Source organism: Suncus etruscus, chromosome 12, assembly GCF_024139225.1.
Source record: "Suncus etruscus isolate mSunEtr1 chromosome 12, mSunEtr1.pri.cur, whole genome shotgun sequence".
NCBI lineage: Eukaryota > Metazoa > Chordata > Mammalia > Eulipotyphla > Soricidae > Suncus > Suncus etruscus.
In genome coordinates this window covers 98057829-98075896 of record NC_064859.1, presented here as the reverse complement: position 1 = coordinate 98075896, position 18068 = coordinate 98057829, and the positions used below count along the sequence as shown (strand labels likewise).

The window sequence follows — 18068 nt, the reverse complement described above, 5'->3', positions numbered from 1 at the left end:
TCTACCAGGACTTGAAGTGTTCGCTGAGACTTACCTCTCTGTGGACAGTATGTGAACGAGTTTGAGCAGAAATTCACTGAAAATCTGAGGACACGTCGAGGACAGGTGTACCTGCAGCCGGGTGAGAAACTCCTGCATAGCCTGAGTGGCTGTGGGACCCACCTGCAGAGAAACATAAACGACTGAGATCTGGGCACTAACACCAGACCCAGGTTTGATATCCGGCACCTCACATGGCCTCCCCGAGCAATGCCAGAAGTGAACCCTGAGGACCCACCAGATGTCGGGTGCGGGATAAAGAATGTTCCTGAACAGGGCCCAGAGAGATAGCACAGCAGCATTTGCCTTGCAAGCAGCCGATCCAGGACCAAAGGTGGTTGGTTCGAATTCCGGTGTCCCATATGGTCCCCCATGCCTGCCAGGAGCTATTTCTGAGCAGACAGCCAGGAGTAACCCCTGAGCACCGCCGGGTGTGACCCAAAAACCAAAAGGCAAAAAAAAAAAAAAAAAAAGAATGTTCCTGAACAGAACCAGAATTAACAACAATAATCACCAAGATAAAAGTAACTAAGAAAAATACTGAGAACTGTCCATCGATTTCAATATAGCTACTATCTATCATACATAATATTTTATTATGAAGACAAATAAAAGATGACCATCATTTACTACAAAATTAAGGCATGTTACCTGCGGACTGTGTTGGTTTGTGCCATGTGGACTGGTGCCAGAAAGAAACTTCACTAACACGTGAATCAAATTCGGGTCCGAAACCAGCAGGTGGGCCGTGCTCTCCTGAGACCCAATGGCGCTGCTGGAACCGGCTGTGAAACAGAGACTAGTCTTTAAACATGACCTGAATAAACAGACTTTACACCAGAGAGACGTGGGTTTAAATTAAAACATGATCTGGTTTTGAGGGAAAGGCTGATTCTAGGGAACTGGCTCATCGCGCCTCTGAAGGCCTGCGAGTAAACAGAGCTTGACTCACACACAGTTGGTTTCACACTGTACATTTCCTGCCTCTTTCTGAACTTCTGAAAAATATTGCCAGTCTCACCTTGATGGATCATGGTGAATCCTCTGCCTTTAGGCAAGCCTTTACTTAGAACTGCCCTTTAAGTGAGCGCTGTTTTTCAGGCAACAGGAAGATCTACCTTTCAGGGTCGGAGCAATAGCACAGCTCAGAGCCAGTAACCCCTGAGCGCTGCAGAATGTGACCCAAAAACCAAAAGAAGATCTACCTTTCAGGTAAATTTTTTTTTCCTTTGGGGGGGGGCACACCCAGCAGCACTCAGAGGCTATTACTCCTAGCTTTACGCTCAGAAATCACTCCTGGCAGCCTCGAGGGGCCATACTGGATGCCGGGGATCGAACCCAGGTCAGCTGCATGCAAGGCAAATGCCCTACCACCACTGTGCTATCACTCTGGTCCATTTCAGGTAAATCCCCCACCCACTTCTCTCTGTTCAGATTGAGATGTAAAGAACTCAATTCCAGGTATATACTAATACGTACATGTTCCTGATATTATAGCGAAAAAAATCATTTTTATTAAGTTCAAAGATACAGTGGAAAAAATAAAAGGGCTGGGGAGATGTTCGGACCTGCCAATCACCCAGTGCAACCACCGGTAATCCAGGAATCCGCAGAGAACAGCACTTGAGCATGTTTACCCATGACCCAGGAAACAAACATAAACCAAAAGGTCTCTCCCCACTACCACAAAAAAAGAAAAAAAAGAAAAGAAAAAGAAAAAGAAAAAAGAAAAAAAAGAAAAGAATAAAGAAAGACTATAGGCAGCTGAAGCAGACTGGGCTTTGTGTACACTCCAGAGTTCAATGCCCAGAACATCACATGGTCGTGAGAATCTCAGGGTGCAGCTTCGACATCTCCAAGAAGCCCAGGATACCCAAGGAATAGAAATAAGATAGGTTCCAGCACAGACCTGAGAGCCCACGGGCTGAGAATCACAGAGCAACAGAACAAGGACGAACTGACTGGCCTTAAAACACAGACTGAGCGAGCATCCTTTTTTGAGATCATAGGAACGGCAATACTGTGACTGTGTCTGCACTGGCCATTATACAATAAACTATATAATAATACAGGATAATGGTTCTGCACAATTAACTAATTCTCAGCTACAATAAATACTATTATAGTACTGTAAGAACCAGCATTATTTTTAGTAAATTCATGGTAACAATGATTTGAATCCCTGATTGCAGATATATGGAAGCATACTCTCAAAGTGCATAAAGAAATGGACATAGGTCAGGGCTCCTCAAAAAGTCAAAATGCACTTTGGAAGCGGCAGGCCTGGGAGCCCCACCAACAAGCTCCAGAGTTGGTCTCCAGAGCACCAAGGTAGAAGTAGCCATGGAGAACTACTAGTTGTGGCCCAAAGACTAAAAGCAAATCAGGACTGGAGAGATAGCATGGAGGTAAGGCGTTTGCCTTGTATGCAGAAGGCCAGTGATTCGAATTCCGGCATCCCAAATGGTCCCCGAGCCTGTCAGGAGTGATTTCAGAGCATAGAGCCAGGAGGAACCCCTGAGTGCTACCAGGTGTGACCCCCAAAAAAAAAAAAAAAAAAAAAAAAGAGGCAAATCAAGGACATAGACAGAGTTCAACAATCCTCATAAGAGACACATTTGAATAAGCAACTTGGTAACTTGCGCAAAGATCTCTCTTCTTGGACACCTTAATATGAGAGAATGAAACCTGCACTTACCAGTGAGCTGCATGTTGGTCATGAGCGTCAGACTGTGAAGCACAAGGCACCAAGTCCGGAGCAGCGTATTGGGGTACCAGGCCAGCACGGTGAGAAAGCTGGTGATTGATGCTGCAGGGAAAGAAAGGGAGAAAGCATTGGAACAAAACACATGCGGTTACAGCGAAGTAAAATTAAATAAAACCTGTAAGTGCACGATTTTAGCAATCATCTGTAAACATTGGCCTCAAAATATACTAAATGGGGGCCAGAGCAATACTACAGTAGGTAGGGCATGTGCCTGGCATACAGCTCACTCACATGGTACCCCAGAGCCCTCCAGGAGTATTTCCTGATTGCACTGCAGAGTCTGGAGAAAACCCTGAGCACCACTGGGTGTGGCCCAAAAAGCAAAACCAAACAAACAAAAAACCCACAGATTAAATGAGTTTCTCACTAAATGTAACAAAAACATTGAAAAGTAACAATTTACTGCTATAATGTTTGAAGAACTATTTTTCTTGTTTGTTTTTGGAGCCTCACCTGGCTCAGGGATCATTTCTGGGGCAAAGGGCAGAGTGCATAAAGGTACCAACCAGTTCATCTCAATCTCAATCTCTCTCTCCTCTCTCTCCACCCCCCCCCCGCCCCCTTAGTTTGTTGCTTCTTCCAAACTATAACTACTTCTAATATAAAATAATGTGTGATCATTAAAATCCTCATTCTATAGCACAGTGGTGTTTGCCTTGCAAGCAGCCGACCCAGGACCCAAGATGGTTAGTTCGAATCCCGGCATCCCATATGGTCCCTCGTGCCTGCCAGGAGTAACCCTTGAGCACCGGTGGGTGTGGCCCAAAAACAAAAACAAGAAAAGAAATGTTAACATCACCTGGAAGGTCAGGGCCGCCCACACATAAGATGGGCTGGGGTAGTTTGAATATAGAATAATAGAGTTTGACTGGAAAGATGGGACTTGAGACAAAGGCGAGGAGCCTAAAGAGGAGCTGCTGGGAAAAGCTTAGCATAGAAGCCAGGTCGGGAAATGCACGTGGTGGTTAAGGCCTTGAAATAAAACTGGCTGACTCCTGGAGCTTCAACTGACTGCCTGTGAATTCCTAGGAATTTATCCTGCGTCTTCAGACCCGCCAGCAGAGAAAGGCCTCATTCCAACCTAGGATTGCATACTTTATAATTAAAAAAACAAAAAACAAAAAACTTTCTTCTTAGCCAAAATAAGGAAGCGGAATTAGAAAAGATACACGGGAATCAAGGAACAGGCTGAGCTCACAGTCAGCTCAGCCTGGGAACATAACTCTGCCCTAAAAGCTCCCAGGAACTTCCCAGTGGGAGGATGAGGGGCTGTCTGTGTGTGTCTGGGAGCTGCTCCCAAGGATCTGATACTCCAAGCAGAGCCAAACCAGATCAAGACCCAGGCTCTGGTTCCAGCCCTTTCAGCCCAAGTACAACCACCAACAGTACCAATTAATTTCAGTTTGAAATCACTGGTACTTGAAAATTTTCATTATTATTAGAGTGATAATTTTGAGGAGGTAGTCGATTTCCTTTGCAAGACCAGAGGGGCGGGGGGAGTTTGACAAAAATAAGAAATTAGAGGGGCTGGAGATATAGCATGGAGGTAGGGCATTTGCCTTGCATGCAGAAGAACAGTGATTCGAATCCCAGCATCACATATGGTTCCCACGAGCCTGCCAGGAGTGATTTCTAAGCGTAAAGCCAGGAATAACCCTTGAGCGCTGCCGGTGTGACCCAAGAACCCGAGAACCCTCTCCCCCAAAGAGATTAGAATGAAGTCTTCAATTCTATCTAAAGCAAAGTGATTCTTTTGGTTGTGTTTTTTGGGTTGTTTTTGTTTGTTTGTTGTTTAAGGGTCACACCCGGGGGCGCTCAGGTGTTATCGCTCCTGACAGGCTCAGGGGACCATATGGGATGCTGGGATCAATCCCAGGTCTGGCTTGGTTGGTCTTGTGCAAGACAAACACCCTACCTAGTGTGCTATCTCTCTAGCACTTAAAGCGAAGTAGAGTGGGGGGGGGGGGGTGTACAAAATTGTACTCAGAATGCCGTGCCTCAAACTTACACCTCGAACTCACATTAGGTTTGTATCAGACTACAGAGCCCAAATTCCACTGTATGTGATGCCAGGAATTGAATCCAAGTCAAGAACCTACAAGGCAAATGCCTTACCTGCCTTCTCCTGTCCCAACAAATAATTGTAAGATTTATGTGAAAATTCACACAACATGGTCAATTTCAAAGAGGTAAATTTCAAAATAAGTAAGTAAAATAATCATAAAGGACATTAATGAAAACTCAGATTAACCAATAAAGGCTTTCCTGTCCTCTCTGAGCTCATTAGTTCAGTCAACAAACATGCTTTCCAAATAGTTGGTATATGCGTTGTGATGTTCTTCTATGTATATGTATATGTATATGTATATGTATATGTATATGTATATGTATATGTATATGTATATGTATATGTATATGTATGTATACATCCTAGATCTGAAGTGGTCTTCTTGCTAAGAACTCTTTACCTTGATTCAATGAGATCACAGGTATTCTATTGGCATTATATAAAAAAATGTCTGCTCCGCTCTCTTTGTTTCCGGATGAACTAGAATTTAAGCTCAATGTGAGCCACAACTGAAGAAGTGATTCCAACTGAAAAAGAAAACAAAACAAAACATAATGCTGACAAGGAAAAATCATTTGTACAGTAAAGTAGCACCTAAATGTGAGGTATAGTATATATCACTGAGGACATTTTTAATATTAAATACGTCCTCTCCTTACTTCCATCATTAACAGACATGAATTTAAAAAATCCCGATAAAATAAAATTTAACTAAATTATAATACACTGAATGCAACTGATTTTTAAGAAATAAAGACACGATTCAGTATCTTTAAGTAGAGGTATCTGGAATATATACCCTTGGGATTAAAGGAAAAAACATAACACCCCTCTTTTATTTAAAAACAAACAAAAAACGCACCGCCCCCTAAATTTGGATGGGCTCAGGGGTCAATGATGACAGTGCTCAGAGAATCCTACGCGGTGTCGGGTCAAACCAGACTGGCCGTGTGCCAAGCAAAGAGCCCTACTCGCTGTCCTATTTCTCTGGCCCAAACTATAAAATTTTTAAAGGACGTTCTATCTTATAAGGAGCTCTGCTTATCCGACACTTATCCAATAATTTTCTGAACAAAATAAATCATTCCTGTCGGGTTAAGAGGTCTTTTTTCTTCCCCCCAGTTATTGTCTTTTTTTTTTTTTTTTTTTTACCTAAGCTGAAAATTAAGTATAAAAAAAAAAATGCATCCTTTTTCCAGAAGTCATACCTGAACATGATGGACTTGAAGCATAGAAAAGAGTTTGTTGAAACAAACATTTAACATTGGGACAGATGATAACTGAATAATAAGCTGGCTGGACTGGTTCACTGCTTGTAAGCCCCCTAGAAGTGAATCATCTGTTCCAGTGGGAGATTGGGAGACTGGAAATTAAACACAATCACGATTTTATACATCAGGTAGCAGGAGAACTGTTAGCGACGTGCAGGTAAACTAAGATTTACTCTAAAATTCTTAACATCCTCGGGGACCGCTCGTTGTTAAACCACGCTATTATAAATGACTTGAAATTAGAATGCAATCACAAAGTAGCTCAACTTCAAGACCAAAAAGAACCTTCTTCTCTAGCCATTTTTGTTTTTAATATTTTACCAATAAAAAGGGAGAAAGATAAATCTTTCATTTTTGAAATGGCAGCTTTAGAATAATAGATTCTGTTTTATTGATCCTTCACCTTGATTTACATCTAAAATACCTAGAAAATTAAAAATAAAAATCTGACATCCCAGTCACATATCGAACTGTTAAAATGAGTGTGTTTTCAGATAACAGAGAAAGATTAAAAACTTCAATTATGTTTACTCATTTTTTAAAAAAAAAATTGTTTTGGGGCCACATGTACCAGAAACGTACAGTATCTGCAGACTTAAGGAAAATAAAAACATCAGCCGAAGTGATAGCACAATGGGAAGGGCATTTGCTTTGCACACAGCCAACCCAGGTTCAATCCTCGGCACCCCATAAAATCAGTCCCCTGAGCCTGCCAGGAGGGATTCCTGAGCACAGACTCAGGAATGACCCCTAAGCACTGCCAGATGTAGCCCAAAAACAAAAGCAAAACAAATCAAAAATCTGCATCTCCTCAGTGTCTTTCGTTCCCAACACCATGACCTCACACTAGACTGTTGTGACCGTCCCTGGCAAGAAAAACTGGGCCGAACGATAGCCTGTGACCAGTGCCCAGTTCTTAGATGGCTTGTCTCAGCCCTGCCCTGCCTTAAGGAAGTGAACACCAGAGAGCAGAGCCACGTGCCCCACCGAGGCCAAACATCACCATGTCCCCTCTCCTGTCTCGTTTGTGGTGCCAGGTGAAAAAAATGTGGCACCTCTCCCATGAAAATTTAAGCTACGAGTCTGGAAATCTTTGCACCCTTTCGGTGGCTGCCCTGGTCCATGAGGTCTAAGGGGGAACAGGATGTGACGTTTGGAAGTTTCCCACCCATCCGGAGAGGATGTAATAAACATCGTGTCACCAGGCTGTCACCAGGGGCCCCATGAATCTTAACAGGGACACTGCCTCCCCTCACAAGCCCATAACAAAAGCTGAGCTTAAGGACACCATGTGAGACCATTTCATTCCTCCTTAATTTGGTGCGTCCAGGTTTACTTTTTCTCAACATGTTCCGACTTTAGCAGGGCAAAGACCCAATGGCCTTGGCCTACTGAGAGCCACAGCAGACCTGAGAGGCTCAAGATCCACAGTGCAAGCACTTATGTAAGAGGGAAATCAAGCCCGGGGACCCAAGGAAAGCGGAGACTCGCTTACACGTGGGGGACGTGTTGGTCAACGCCTGCAGCACAGAGTCCGCTTCCAAGGTGGACATCATCTTCAGCATGAGCTCTGCCTGTTGCTCAAGGCCCACTTCCAGGCGAGCATCGAGGGCTAGGAATGTCAAAAGGGAAAACGACACTTATTTGGGTCTTACTGTAGCCAATAATCAAGTACCAACATGTAGACATCTGAGGAGAAAGTCCTCAGAGAAGAAAACTCGAGTTTTTAAAGCCACAACAACAGTCCCTGCTGATAAGAAGTGGGCAAGCGAGCCAGAAATGCTCCTTCTATAACAGGGGTGGCGAACAAGTTCGACACAAAGAGCCAAAATTTTAAACTATGAGAGTCCGAGAGCCACACCACGCAGTGACCTGCCAAAACAGACAAACACTCACACAAAAGCATATAATTTTAACAATAATCTATTAAACACAAATTGCATTTTGCCATTTTGAGTGAGGGTAAAAATCCTGTTCGCCACCCGTTATATAAGATCAATAGGTCCGAGAGGGGCCTGAGTAAATAGTACAACGGGTAGGGTTTTTGCCTTGCACAAGGCCCACCCAGGTTCAATTCCCGGCATCCCATAAGGTCCCCGAGCATTACCAGGAGTGATTCCTGAGCACAGAGCCAGGAGTAACCAGAAGCATTGCCAGCTGTGACCCAAACCAAACACTAAAATCAAAAAAGGCTGAGAAAAGATACAAAGATAGGAAGACATAAATGAATCCTATGAAGCAACAACACAAGCATGTTTGTGTGAACTTATGGCAATCTATACAGAGAGCAAACAGGTTCAGTAGTCACAACACACACACACACGAAGGAAAAAGAAATGAATCTATGAAGCAAAAGTACAAGCACATTTCTATGTGAACAGAGAAGCAAACATGTACAGTAGTCAACACACACACACAATAAATGAATCTATGAAGCAAAAATACAAGCACATTTCTACGTGAACAGAGAAGCAAACAGGTACAGTAGTGTACACACACACACACAAGTGCGCGCGCGCGAATGGGCAGAAATTGGCCCTTCCTGGTCTGGAACTTGTTAGGAGACGGCGGATGGCCTATCTCACTCTAGACTCGCTCTGATCCACAGCCCTTGCTCACCCTGCGACACGGACACGCTGACCGTCTGGGAGCCGCTCTTCTCCGCATTGGCTGGTGGCTTTGCCGCAGGGATGCCGAGACCCCCGATATAGGGGTTGTAATTGTAGGTGCCGTAGTCGGCACCCCAGTAGTCATACCACGTGCTGCTTATTGGCTTGAAAGAACAGAAAAGGCCTGTGGTTTATTTCTGAGACTTCGTTACATACATCATCTCACTCCAAATAGATACAACATCAACACGTCAATCCAGCCATTCAATTCCCAGGAGATCATCTTAATGTGACTCACTGTATACCAAACCCAATTTAGAATATTTAGAAAAAATAGTTTTCTTTTTTTTTTTTTTTTTTGTGGTTTTTGGGTCACACCCGGCAGTGCTCAGGGGTTACTCCTGGCTTCATGCTCAGAAATTGCTCCTGGCAGGCACGGGGGACCATATGGGACGCCGGGATTTGAACCGATGACCTTCTGCATGAAAGACAAACGCCTTACCTCCATGCTATCTCTCCGGCCCCAGAAAAAATAGTTTTCTAAAACCTCAAGTCAGCATTCTTTAGGAAATGGTGGCTATGGCCGGAGCAGTAGCATGGCGCATGAGGCACATACCTTTGCACAAAGTCAACCTGGGTTTGATTCCCGGCATCCCAGGTGGTCCCCCAAGCCCACCAAGAGTGATTCCTAAACACAGGGCCAGGAGTGGGGCCTGAACACAGCTGGGGATGGCCCCAAACCAACCAACCCCAAAATAATAGAATGAAAATGATGTAGAATTACTAAGAAAGACTAGAATACATCCCCCCAAAAAAGATAAAACTATGGTTCCCAATAACAATGGAATATTTAAGTGCAATAAATGAACCATTACAACTTTCATGCAGCACTAGAACTAAACGTACCTTAAACACCTTGGCTGCAAGGGGATCTTTCTCCAAATCAATATCTAAAGGATCAATGTCAACTTCCATTAGATCCTGAAGTAGCTCAAGATCAATTTCTTTATCTTTTTCCAAAGAGGAAAGAGGAGGTGCACCTTCAAATAATTCAAAGTGATTTTATTAGTGTAGTATTCCACATCATCTGTTCATTCCATAAAATGGTATTTGTAAGGACAGAATTTCCACTAATAAAAATAATCTAGATTTTTATATTAGGTAATTAAGCGTTGGAAAATACAAAAATAGTCTAGGATACACATTTTAAAACACCAGGGCAATATTTATTTTCCAAAGATAAATGATAATGATAAAAGCAGAGATTCTGCTATCACAGACAACTGACCGTTTTGGGAACACAACTCATTTTATACGGTTCATAATTAATATGCTACATGTATTAGAGAAAATGATAGTGTTAAAGTAAAATACAAAGTATAAGTTATGATACTGTTATCTTATTTTTCTCGTTTCAAAAATTATTTTGTTGTTCTCTTAAAACTCTTCACCTAGTCTTCAAAACCTATAACCTTGAACTTCTCAACGTAACATATAGTTATAAAATCCCTAAAAATTTCTGTTGCCTATATAGAGATCTGAGGATTACACCCGACCTCCAGGGGTCACACAGCAGTGGAGAGAAATGAAACCAACTACAGATGCTGGAGCGATAGCACAGCAGGGAGAGCATTTGCCTTGTAAGAAGCTAACCCAGTTTTGATCCCTGACATCCCATATGGTGTCCAGAGCCCCACCAAGGGTAATTCCTGAGCGTAGAGCCAGGAGAACTCCCTGAGCACCCACAAAGTGTGGCCAAAAAGCAAAAGCAAAAATTGAATGACAAAAGGCTGAAGAAAAAAACCTATTTTCTCTATCAAATGAATACAGGGTCGTAATTAAATGTGGTCTTGAAAAGCAGTGGCTTGATAAGTCTGTGCTGAAAAACGACTTAGAAAGCACAGAGCATATAAACATAATAATGTACATGCAGACCTTTTCAGAGTCGGGGGAAGGAGATACCAAAACCTCTGCTTTTAGAGAATTTAAACTTTACTAACAACAACCAGGTTGTGTTTGCTCTCAGCAGTCAACTCGGCTGCTGTGAAACACAAACAACAGTGTGAAAGGCCAGAATTATCTTACAATGCACATTTGTTACTAACATCAATGGCAAATGTGTATCAAGACAGCAACTGGGATAAGGACAAAGACCATATGGAAAGTCCTGAGCTCATCGGTCATGCTAAACTAATGCTCAGTACAGAGCAAGCGTAAGGCCCAGAGCATGCCACATGGACGCCTGGAGAACATACCTGTGATGTCATGGGTCAGAGGCTCATCGATCGTTTCCAGTAGCTGAACCGAGGTCTGCTGCAGTGAATCGTCAGCATCTCCGGCAGTGGCACCCACATCCTCGCCCACTGCAGCCTCCTCCATGGCCTCGGCGGCCACTGGAGCCAGCAGCTCCCCTGTGCAGAAAGAAACAGTCCAGACACTTGAATCATCCATAGACAACCAAACTCAGGGGATGCCCTGTTCCTGCCACAGCACAAATTGCCCACGACCAAAAACCTGACACCAAGGCATCCCTGAGTGCACCAAGGAAATACTAAGACCCTGGCAATACAAATGCTGATTCTGCTAGTGGGGTAGGAACATCTTTCTGCTGTAGGGTGTTATCAGATCATGTGCTTATCAAGGCAACTGGATAAAGACATGGGTGATAGGTCCCTATTTTACAGATGAACCAACTGAGGCAAGGAGGGAACCTTCCTCAAGGCCACACACACATCACCCAGGAATCAGTGATGAAGACAACAAACTAGAGCACTTGGGGCTGGCTCGATGTTAACAACTTCACACCTGCCATGACAGTAAGGATAACCCCATGCAAAGGTCACCACGATGGGAGCTGCCACTGTAACTTTTTGGTACTTTTCTTGGGAAAAGGGATGGAGTGCCACAGCTCCTGGGAGAATGATCTACCGTGAGGTAGTAGAAGAGTCACTCCTCCCACCTGCCAAGATGTCCTGCAGCATACAAGTCAGCGAATACTGAGCCCAGGCGCCGCCCCAAGAGATGTCGCCACGGTTGAAGTCAGTCCCCACCAGGAGCAACAGCAGCCTCTCAAGCTGTGGCTCATTCACGATTTCACATAGGTGGATGGTTGGCCTCGTGGCATTGGCGATGCGTGCCAGGACCTGGAAGACAGTGTAGACATGCAGTGCACGTCAATTGCACAGTTTATACACTCACACAGTCCACATACTTACAAGGCAACTGCACAGTCTACATCAGCGCACACTCAACCACAATTGCATTTTTGTTGCTGTTTTTTTCTCCCCGTTTTGGGCTCTACCGGGCAGAGCTCAGGGTACCATATGGGATACCAGGATCAAATCCATGTGGGTTGTATGCAAGGCAAACGTCCCACCCACCATACTATCATTCCAACCCTCTTGAAAAATAAGATAAGCTCTTGAGACTATCATTAGCTGAGGCAAAGAGTAAAAGAAATTTTGATAACCAAATGCAAAATTCTGGTTCAAGGTTTTTTTGGAATAGTTTTAAGTTTTCTACAAAGAACTGTTTGAGCAAACTAGAGTAAAGCTTTCAGGATAGTAAAACCCCTTTATTACAAATCTGCAAATTTTTTATTCATTAATTTTTAAGTTATATAATCCCAACATTACCTATTTTATAAATCTGTATAAATTTGTTTCAACTAGATTAAATTCTTTCCAGCACAAGAAAAGAGGCAGCCCAATGGGAAAACACTTGCCCTGCATTCAATTGCTGACACCACCACCACGACTTAAACTTTTATTTGCTTATTAAATTAAAAAAAAATTTTTTTTTGAGGGGCCAAAGTGGTGGCTGCCTTTCCAGCACTAGCCTAGGACAGACCGCGGTTCAATCCCCAGCATCCCATATGGTCCCCCAAGCCAGGAGCGATTTCTGAGTGCATAGCCAGGAGTAACTCCTGAATGTCACTAAATGTGGACCCCAAAACAAACAAATGAAAACAAAACAAAACCTTGCAAAGCCCACTAACAAAAACATGCAAAATTCAATAATAGAGGGAATCAACTTTTGGGGGGAGAATGGAGGGCTGTTCGAGCACACCTAGCAGTGCTCTGGGATTCTATGTGGCTCTGTGCTCAGGAATCCCCACTCCTAGCAGGCTTAGGAGACCACAAGTGGCACCAGGGGTCAAATCCAGGTCTGCCACATGCCAGGTAAACATTCTACCCACTGTGCTATCGCTCCAGCCCAGGGAAATCAACTTTTTTATTTGACTCAAAGTCAATCAAAAGAGGAGGGAGGGAGGGAGAGGATGGGGGAGGGCAAAGGGAGGGGAGGAGAATAATGCCTGATCAATGAAGCAACAAGAAAGAGAAGGGAAACGGGGTAAAACAACATCAAAATCATTGATCTTTTTTTGGGGGGAGAGACTCAGCCTTCCCACCGGCCAGGCTCATACTTTACCAATTCCCCTTTCATTCTTGTTCCTTCCTGTTAACGTTTCCAATGGCAAATGACACCAACTCTGGTACGTACCTTACAGACGAACAGTAGGAGGTCCGCGTGACATGTGAAGTCCATGGAGAGCAGGAAAAGGACCAGTTTTTGGACGACTGAAATGCAGCGTTCGTGGGCCAGGGTGAACGGAAGTGGCTCTATCTCGGGGCTTTCTTTGGTGGTCGTCACCTCGGTGTCTAAACTAGAACGAGACCATTCTGCCGTCCGACGTAACCGGATCAAATCCTTAAAGTGCTGCACACAGAAATCGGGGGGTACTCAAATCAAGGCTTGCCCCCCATAAAAATCAGCTCCACTTACAGAATAAAAACATATACTCCACAAAATGGCTGCTTCTAAACCACAATATCTTCATATTAGCTATCGTCTTCAAAAAAAATGGCGCTACTGAGAAGCATACAGAGTAATGAATGTAACTCACTATTAAAATAATTGCATAAAAACATATCATAGAAAAGTCAAATTCTAGAGCAAAGATACAGTAAGTCAATCTAGTAATGTTTGAGATTACAGTAAGTCAACTTTTTTTTTTAGATTTTTAAACTTGATTGATTGAGTTTTGGGCCACACCCAGCGGCGCTCAGGGATTACTCCTGGCTCTGCAGCACTCAAATAATCGCCGCTGGCAGGCTGGGGGACCATATGGGATGCCGGGAATCGAACCAGGTCCTTCCTGGGTTAGCCGCATGTCACTGTGCTATCTCTCCGGCCTCACAGTAAGTCAATCTTAAGCATTACCAGAATGTCTTGAACATAATTATTAAAGATGCAGTCTTAAAAAAATATATAACTTTATTAATAAAGTGACACTTAAATGCCTGATGGAGTAATGTTTAAGATCAATGTAATGTTCAAGATTACAGTAAATCAATCTTAAACAGATTAAAAGGCAGACTATAAAAGAGCATAACTTTATTAATAAAGCGGTACCTCAAAACCTGATAGTTAAATATACTTTTTTATTTACAGAAACAATACATGAAGTTGACAGCTACATATTATCTTTCCATATTAAAATTTTTTCCATATTTTAAAATGCTTAAGTTACTCACTCCTGAACCTAATTTCTATGTTTAAAAAATAAAGCACACACACACAAAAAAAGAACAGAACAGAAAAGATTCACATTTTCAAGAACTTGATATTCGATTACACTACAATACAATCCACTTCAAAGGCAATACACCAGAAAAATTCGAACTCAAAGTTAACTGTGTATTTCCTTGAGTTTAAAGGTGCCCTTCCCCGCCACCACAAAAATAATGCCGAGAACACATGAGTATGTCTGGTGAGAAGCAGAAAAACATGTAACTTTGGTCCCTTAAAAATGAATGACACCTAATGAATGAAAGCATCGGAAATGCGAGAAGGGGGAGCGGCGTTTTCTGAGAACAGCGTGAGAAAGCAGAATCCATACCTTTGAAGTAGCCTGCTTCAGTTTGGCTTGCTCTACTAGAAGCTTATAGGATGATCCTTTGTTACTTTGAATTTTTTCCTTTTCCATCTGTTCCACCAAAGCCTTCTGTTTTGCTTTTAGTAGGTTAAGTTGCTTTTAAAAAAAATTTAAAAAGCTAATCTTACAACTAACCATGTTAAGACAATGATGTAAATTATAATACTCCTCACAAACTTCGCACATCAAACCAATTGATATATAAGTCATTTCCCTGAAATAACGAGTGAACCCACTTTTTAACTGTTACTGATTTCATTTAAATATCCCCCCCTTTTTGGGAGAAAGGTTAGAGGAGGTTTAGAGCTACACCTGGCCATGTTTGGGGACCATATGTGCTGCCAGTGATTGGGCCAGGGTCAGCTGCAGACAAGGCAAGTGTGCTAGCCACTGGACAATCCCTTCCACCCCTATTTTCGACTCCTGACTACAAAATCTCCCATTTAAGAATTAAGAATCAGGGCCTGGAGAGATAGCACAGCGGCGTTTGCCTTGCAAGCAGCCGTTCCAGGACCAAAGGTGGTTGGTTCGAATCCTGGTGTCCCATATGGTCCCCCGTGCCTGCCAGGAGCTATTTCTGAGCAGACAGCCAGGAGTAACCCCTGAGAACCGCTGGGTGTGGCCAAAAAAAAATTAAGAATCAATCAACTCCTTACGCACAGAGAAGGGACACCAGTAGTTGTTCTCGTGTCTGTTACGAGAGTGAGACCTGCTTTCAAGGGTCGGGTTCAGAGCATGAAGGGTGAGTCCATGTACTACCTATAGGTGCGGGAGACCCAGTGCAGGACCCACCAGACACCCAGGAGTGGCCTTCGAATCACAAACCCTGGGAGAGTCCAGAGTGCGGAAGGGTGTGGGACACATGAAAAGAATGATAATTTTAAAAACTTTTTTTTTAATTAACTGGGGAAAACGCAACTTTTTATTGCTTGCAGCATTGGTCTTACTTTCATATAAGTCTTCTCAACAGTGGATTTCAGGTCTCTATTATGCCTTTTTCCTAAAATATTCTTAGTTATAGATTTGATTCAAACACCAACAAAAATATAGGAAAACCATCCTGTGGTGTTGTCCCAATGCTACACTTGACTGACTTGTACAGATTTCTTTTGTTTGTTTTTGTTTTGGGATGACACCCAGTGATGCTCAGGGGTTACTCCTGGCTCTACGCTCAGAAATTACTCCTGGCAGGCTTGGGGGACCTTATGGGACTCCAGGGATCGAACCTAGGTCCATCCTGAGTCAGCCAATGCAAAGCAAACGCCCTACCACTTGCGCCACCATTCCGGCCCCCTTTCCTCACTTTTCGAGGTACAGGATCCAAAAATTGAAAATAGGATCAGCAGAAAGATGGGAGTCCCTTTGCTACCTGCAACTGTTTTGAGTGCAGAACTTACTATAAAGGATGGCCTTCGCAGGACTGCTGTAGCTACAATTATGAATAATTTAGATCACCAAGGACAAACTTGCTTTTTAAGAGAACATCTCCTGGACCAGAGCAATAACATAGTGGATAGGGGTGTTTACTTTGCATGCAGCCAACCCAGGATGGATCCCTGGTATCCCATAGGGTGCCCCCAAGCCTGCAGGAGTGATTTCCTGAGCACAGAGCCAGGAGCAAATCCTGAGCATGGCCAGGTGTGGCCTCATATCAAAATAAAACAGAAAGAGAGAACATCTCCTAATGATTATTACTGGTACATGACTTTTCTGACCCAACCCATCCCCCCCCAAAATCCTTACAATTAGCAAGAAATATCTACTTGGCTTGTATTATTCAATACAAAAAGGAAAGGCATTCTAAATTAAATCTCACCTACACACATTAATGGGTCAAAACATCTGTTGGAAGAACATTGAGGAAGACTATTATAAGTCAGTAAGTTCAGAAAATGATTTTGAAATTTCTGCAAGTTACACAGTTACAATGAAAATCTACGACTATTATTCTGAAATCACCAGAGTCTTGCTCCATCACTTGAATTTAATAAAGGCCTAACATGTGCTTTCCACTCATCTAGACAGAGAAATGTATAATTCAGTATTTACTTTAGGGGTGGGGGAGAAACCTTTTCAAAACCAAAGCAGTAAAAATGACAGTACTACCAACTTTTTCACTACCCACTATCTTGCTCAATAAATGGTCAAATGATAACTGAGAAAATTCCACGAGGCAAAAGGAGGCGTGGAGTCCTCCTCTGGGGCTCAGGGGACAGCCACCCTCACAGAACCAAGAACTTGGGGGCCAAGAAAAACTGCACGAAAACAACCATTGAAAGGCCCGAGAACTAAGTATGATTCAAAACGTGCCCCACAGGATCCTGGAGTTTCTCTGGCAATGCTCCCCAACTGGATTTCTCTGGTCAAAGAGGGTCACAGTTGGGGTCAGAGATAGCACAGCAGCAGGGCATTTGCCTTGCATGCAGCTGAATGGCGATTCGAACCCCAGCATCCCAGATGGTCCCCCGAGCCTACCAGGAGCGATTTCTTAGTGTAGAACCAGGATTAACTCCTGAGCACCGCTGGGTGTGATTCTCACCTGCCGCCCCCCACCCCCGCAAAAAAAAAAAAAAAAAAAAAAAAAAAGATAGTCAATGTAGAAAACATCTGATGGTGACCAGCCCTACTTGGTGAGGGTCAGAGCCCTAATAGAGCAGGTAGGGTGTTTCTCTTGCATGAGGTAGACCCAGGTTCGATCCCTGGCACTTCATATGGTTTCTTGAGCACTGACCATAAATAATTCCTGAGACCAGGAGTAACCCTGAAGAATGGCCAGGTGAGCTTCTCCCAAAAAATATTATCTAAAAACTAAGTCCCACCCTAGGTGTTTTCCACCTTCATTCCCCCATTAAGTACAAGCAAAATTAAAGTGCCCAAAATATTCTACTTAAATTTTACAAAATTCAGCATCAGCTAAATCCGATTCAGGGTTTACAAAGAAAAAAGGGAAAAAGGCCTAAGTCCTTGTTTTCCATTTTCCTGCCACAAGACTGAGCAAGCTGGGGGAGGAAGAGCTCCAAGGGCCGACCCTCTGCTCAGCAAGTGGATAGGTATGGCTGGATCCCCAAGAACTGCCCACACTCCTCTCCCACACACAAGAGCCTGCAGAACTGGGCAGACTTGGGAGCAGATAAGCAAAAAATAACAAAGGCCCAGATCTTTCACAAACAGGATTCTATAAAGCCAAGAATTTTCGGAAAAGGAATTGCATCTGGGGTCATTTTTATAATCATAACATACCCTCCAAAACACTCATACACATACAGCAGTGCTCACGGCTTACTCCTGATTCTGTGCTCAAGGATAATTTCTGGTGGTGCTCAGGGCACCATAGGTGACAATCGACCAGGTCAGTATTGTGTGTGCAAGACACTTA

The 18068-nt window shown here is 43.4% G+C and overlaps 1 protein-coding gene across 1 annotated transcript in view; it reads right to left on the bottom strand.

The window, feature by feature from the left end:
• BIRC6 (baculoviral IAP repeat containing 6) overlaps positions 1-18068 on the bottom strand; it is a 162874-nt gene that overhangs the window by 46886 nt on the left and 97920 nt on the right. Inside the window, exons 35-46 of the mRNA XM_049784698.1 lie at positions 14657-14788; positions 13258-13473; positions 11714-11897; positions 11010-11165; positions 9661-9794; positions 8765-8918; positions 7641-7757; positions 6083-6237; positions 5275-5401; positions 2738-2848; positions 691-824; positions 35-162 (exon numbers count right to left, since the gene is read on the bottom strand). Coding sequence (XP_049640655.1) covers positions 35-162; positions 691-824; positions 2738-2848; positions 5275-5401; positions 6083-6237; positions 7641-7757; positions 8765-8918; positions 9661-9794; positions 11010-11165; positions 11714-11897; positions 13258-13473; positions 14657-14788 — 1748 coding nt within the window. The remainder of the gene's footprint in view (positions 1-34; positions 163-690; positions 825-2737; positions 2849-5274; positions 5402-6082; positions 6238-7640; positions 7758-8764; positions 8919-9660; positions 9795-11009; positions 11166-11713; positions 11898-13257; positions 13474-14656; positions 14789-18068) is intronic.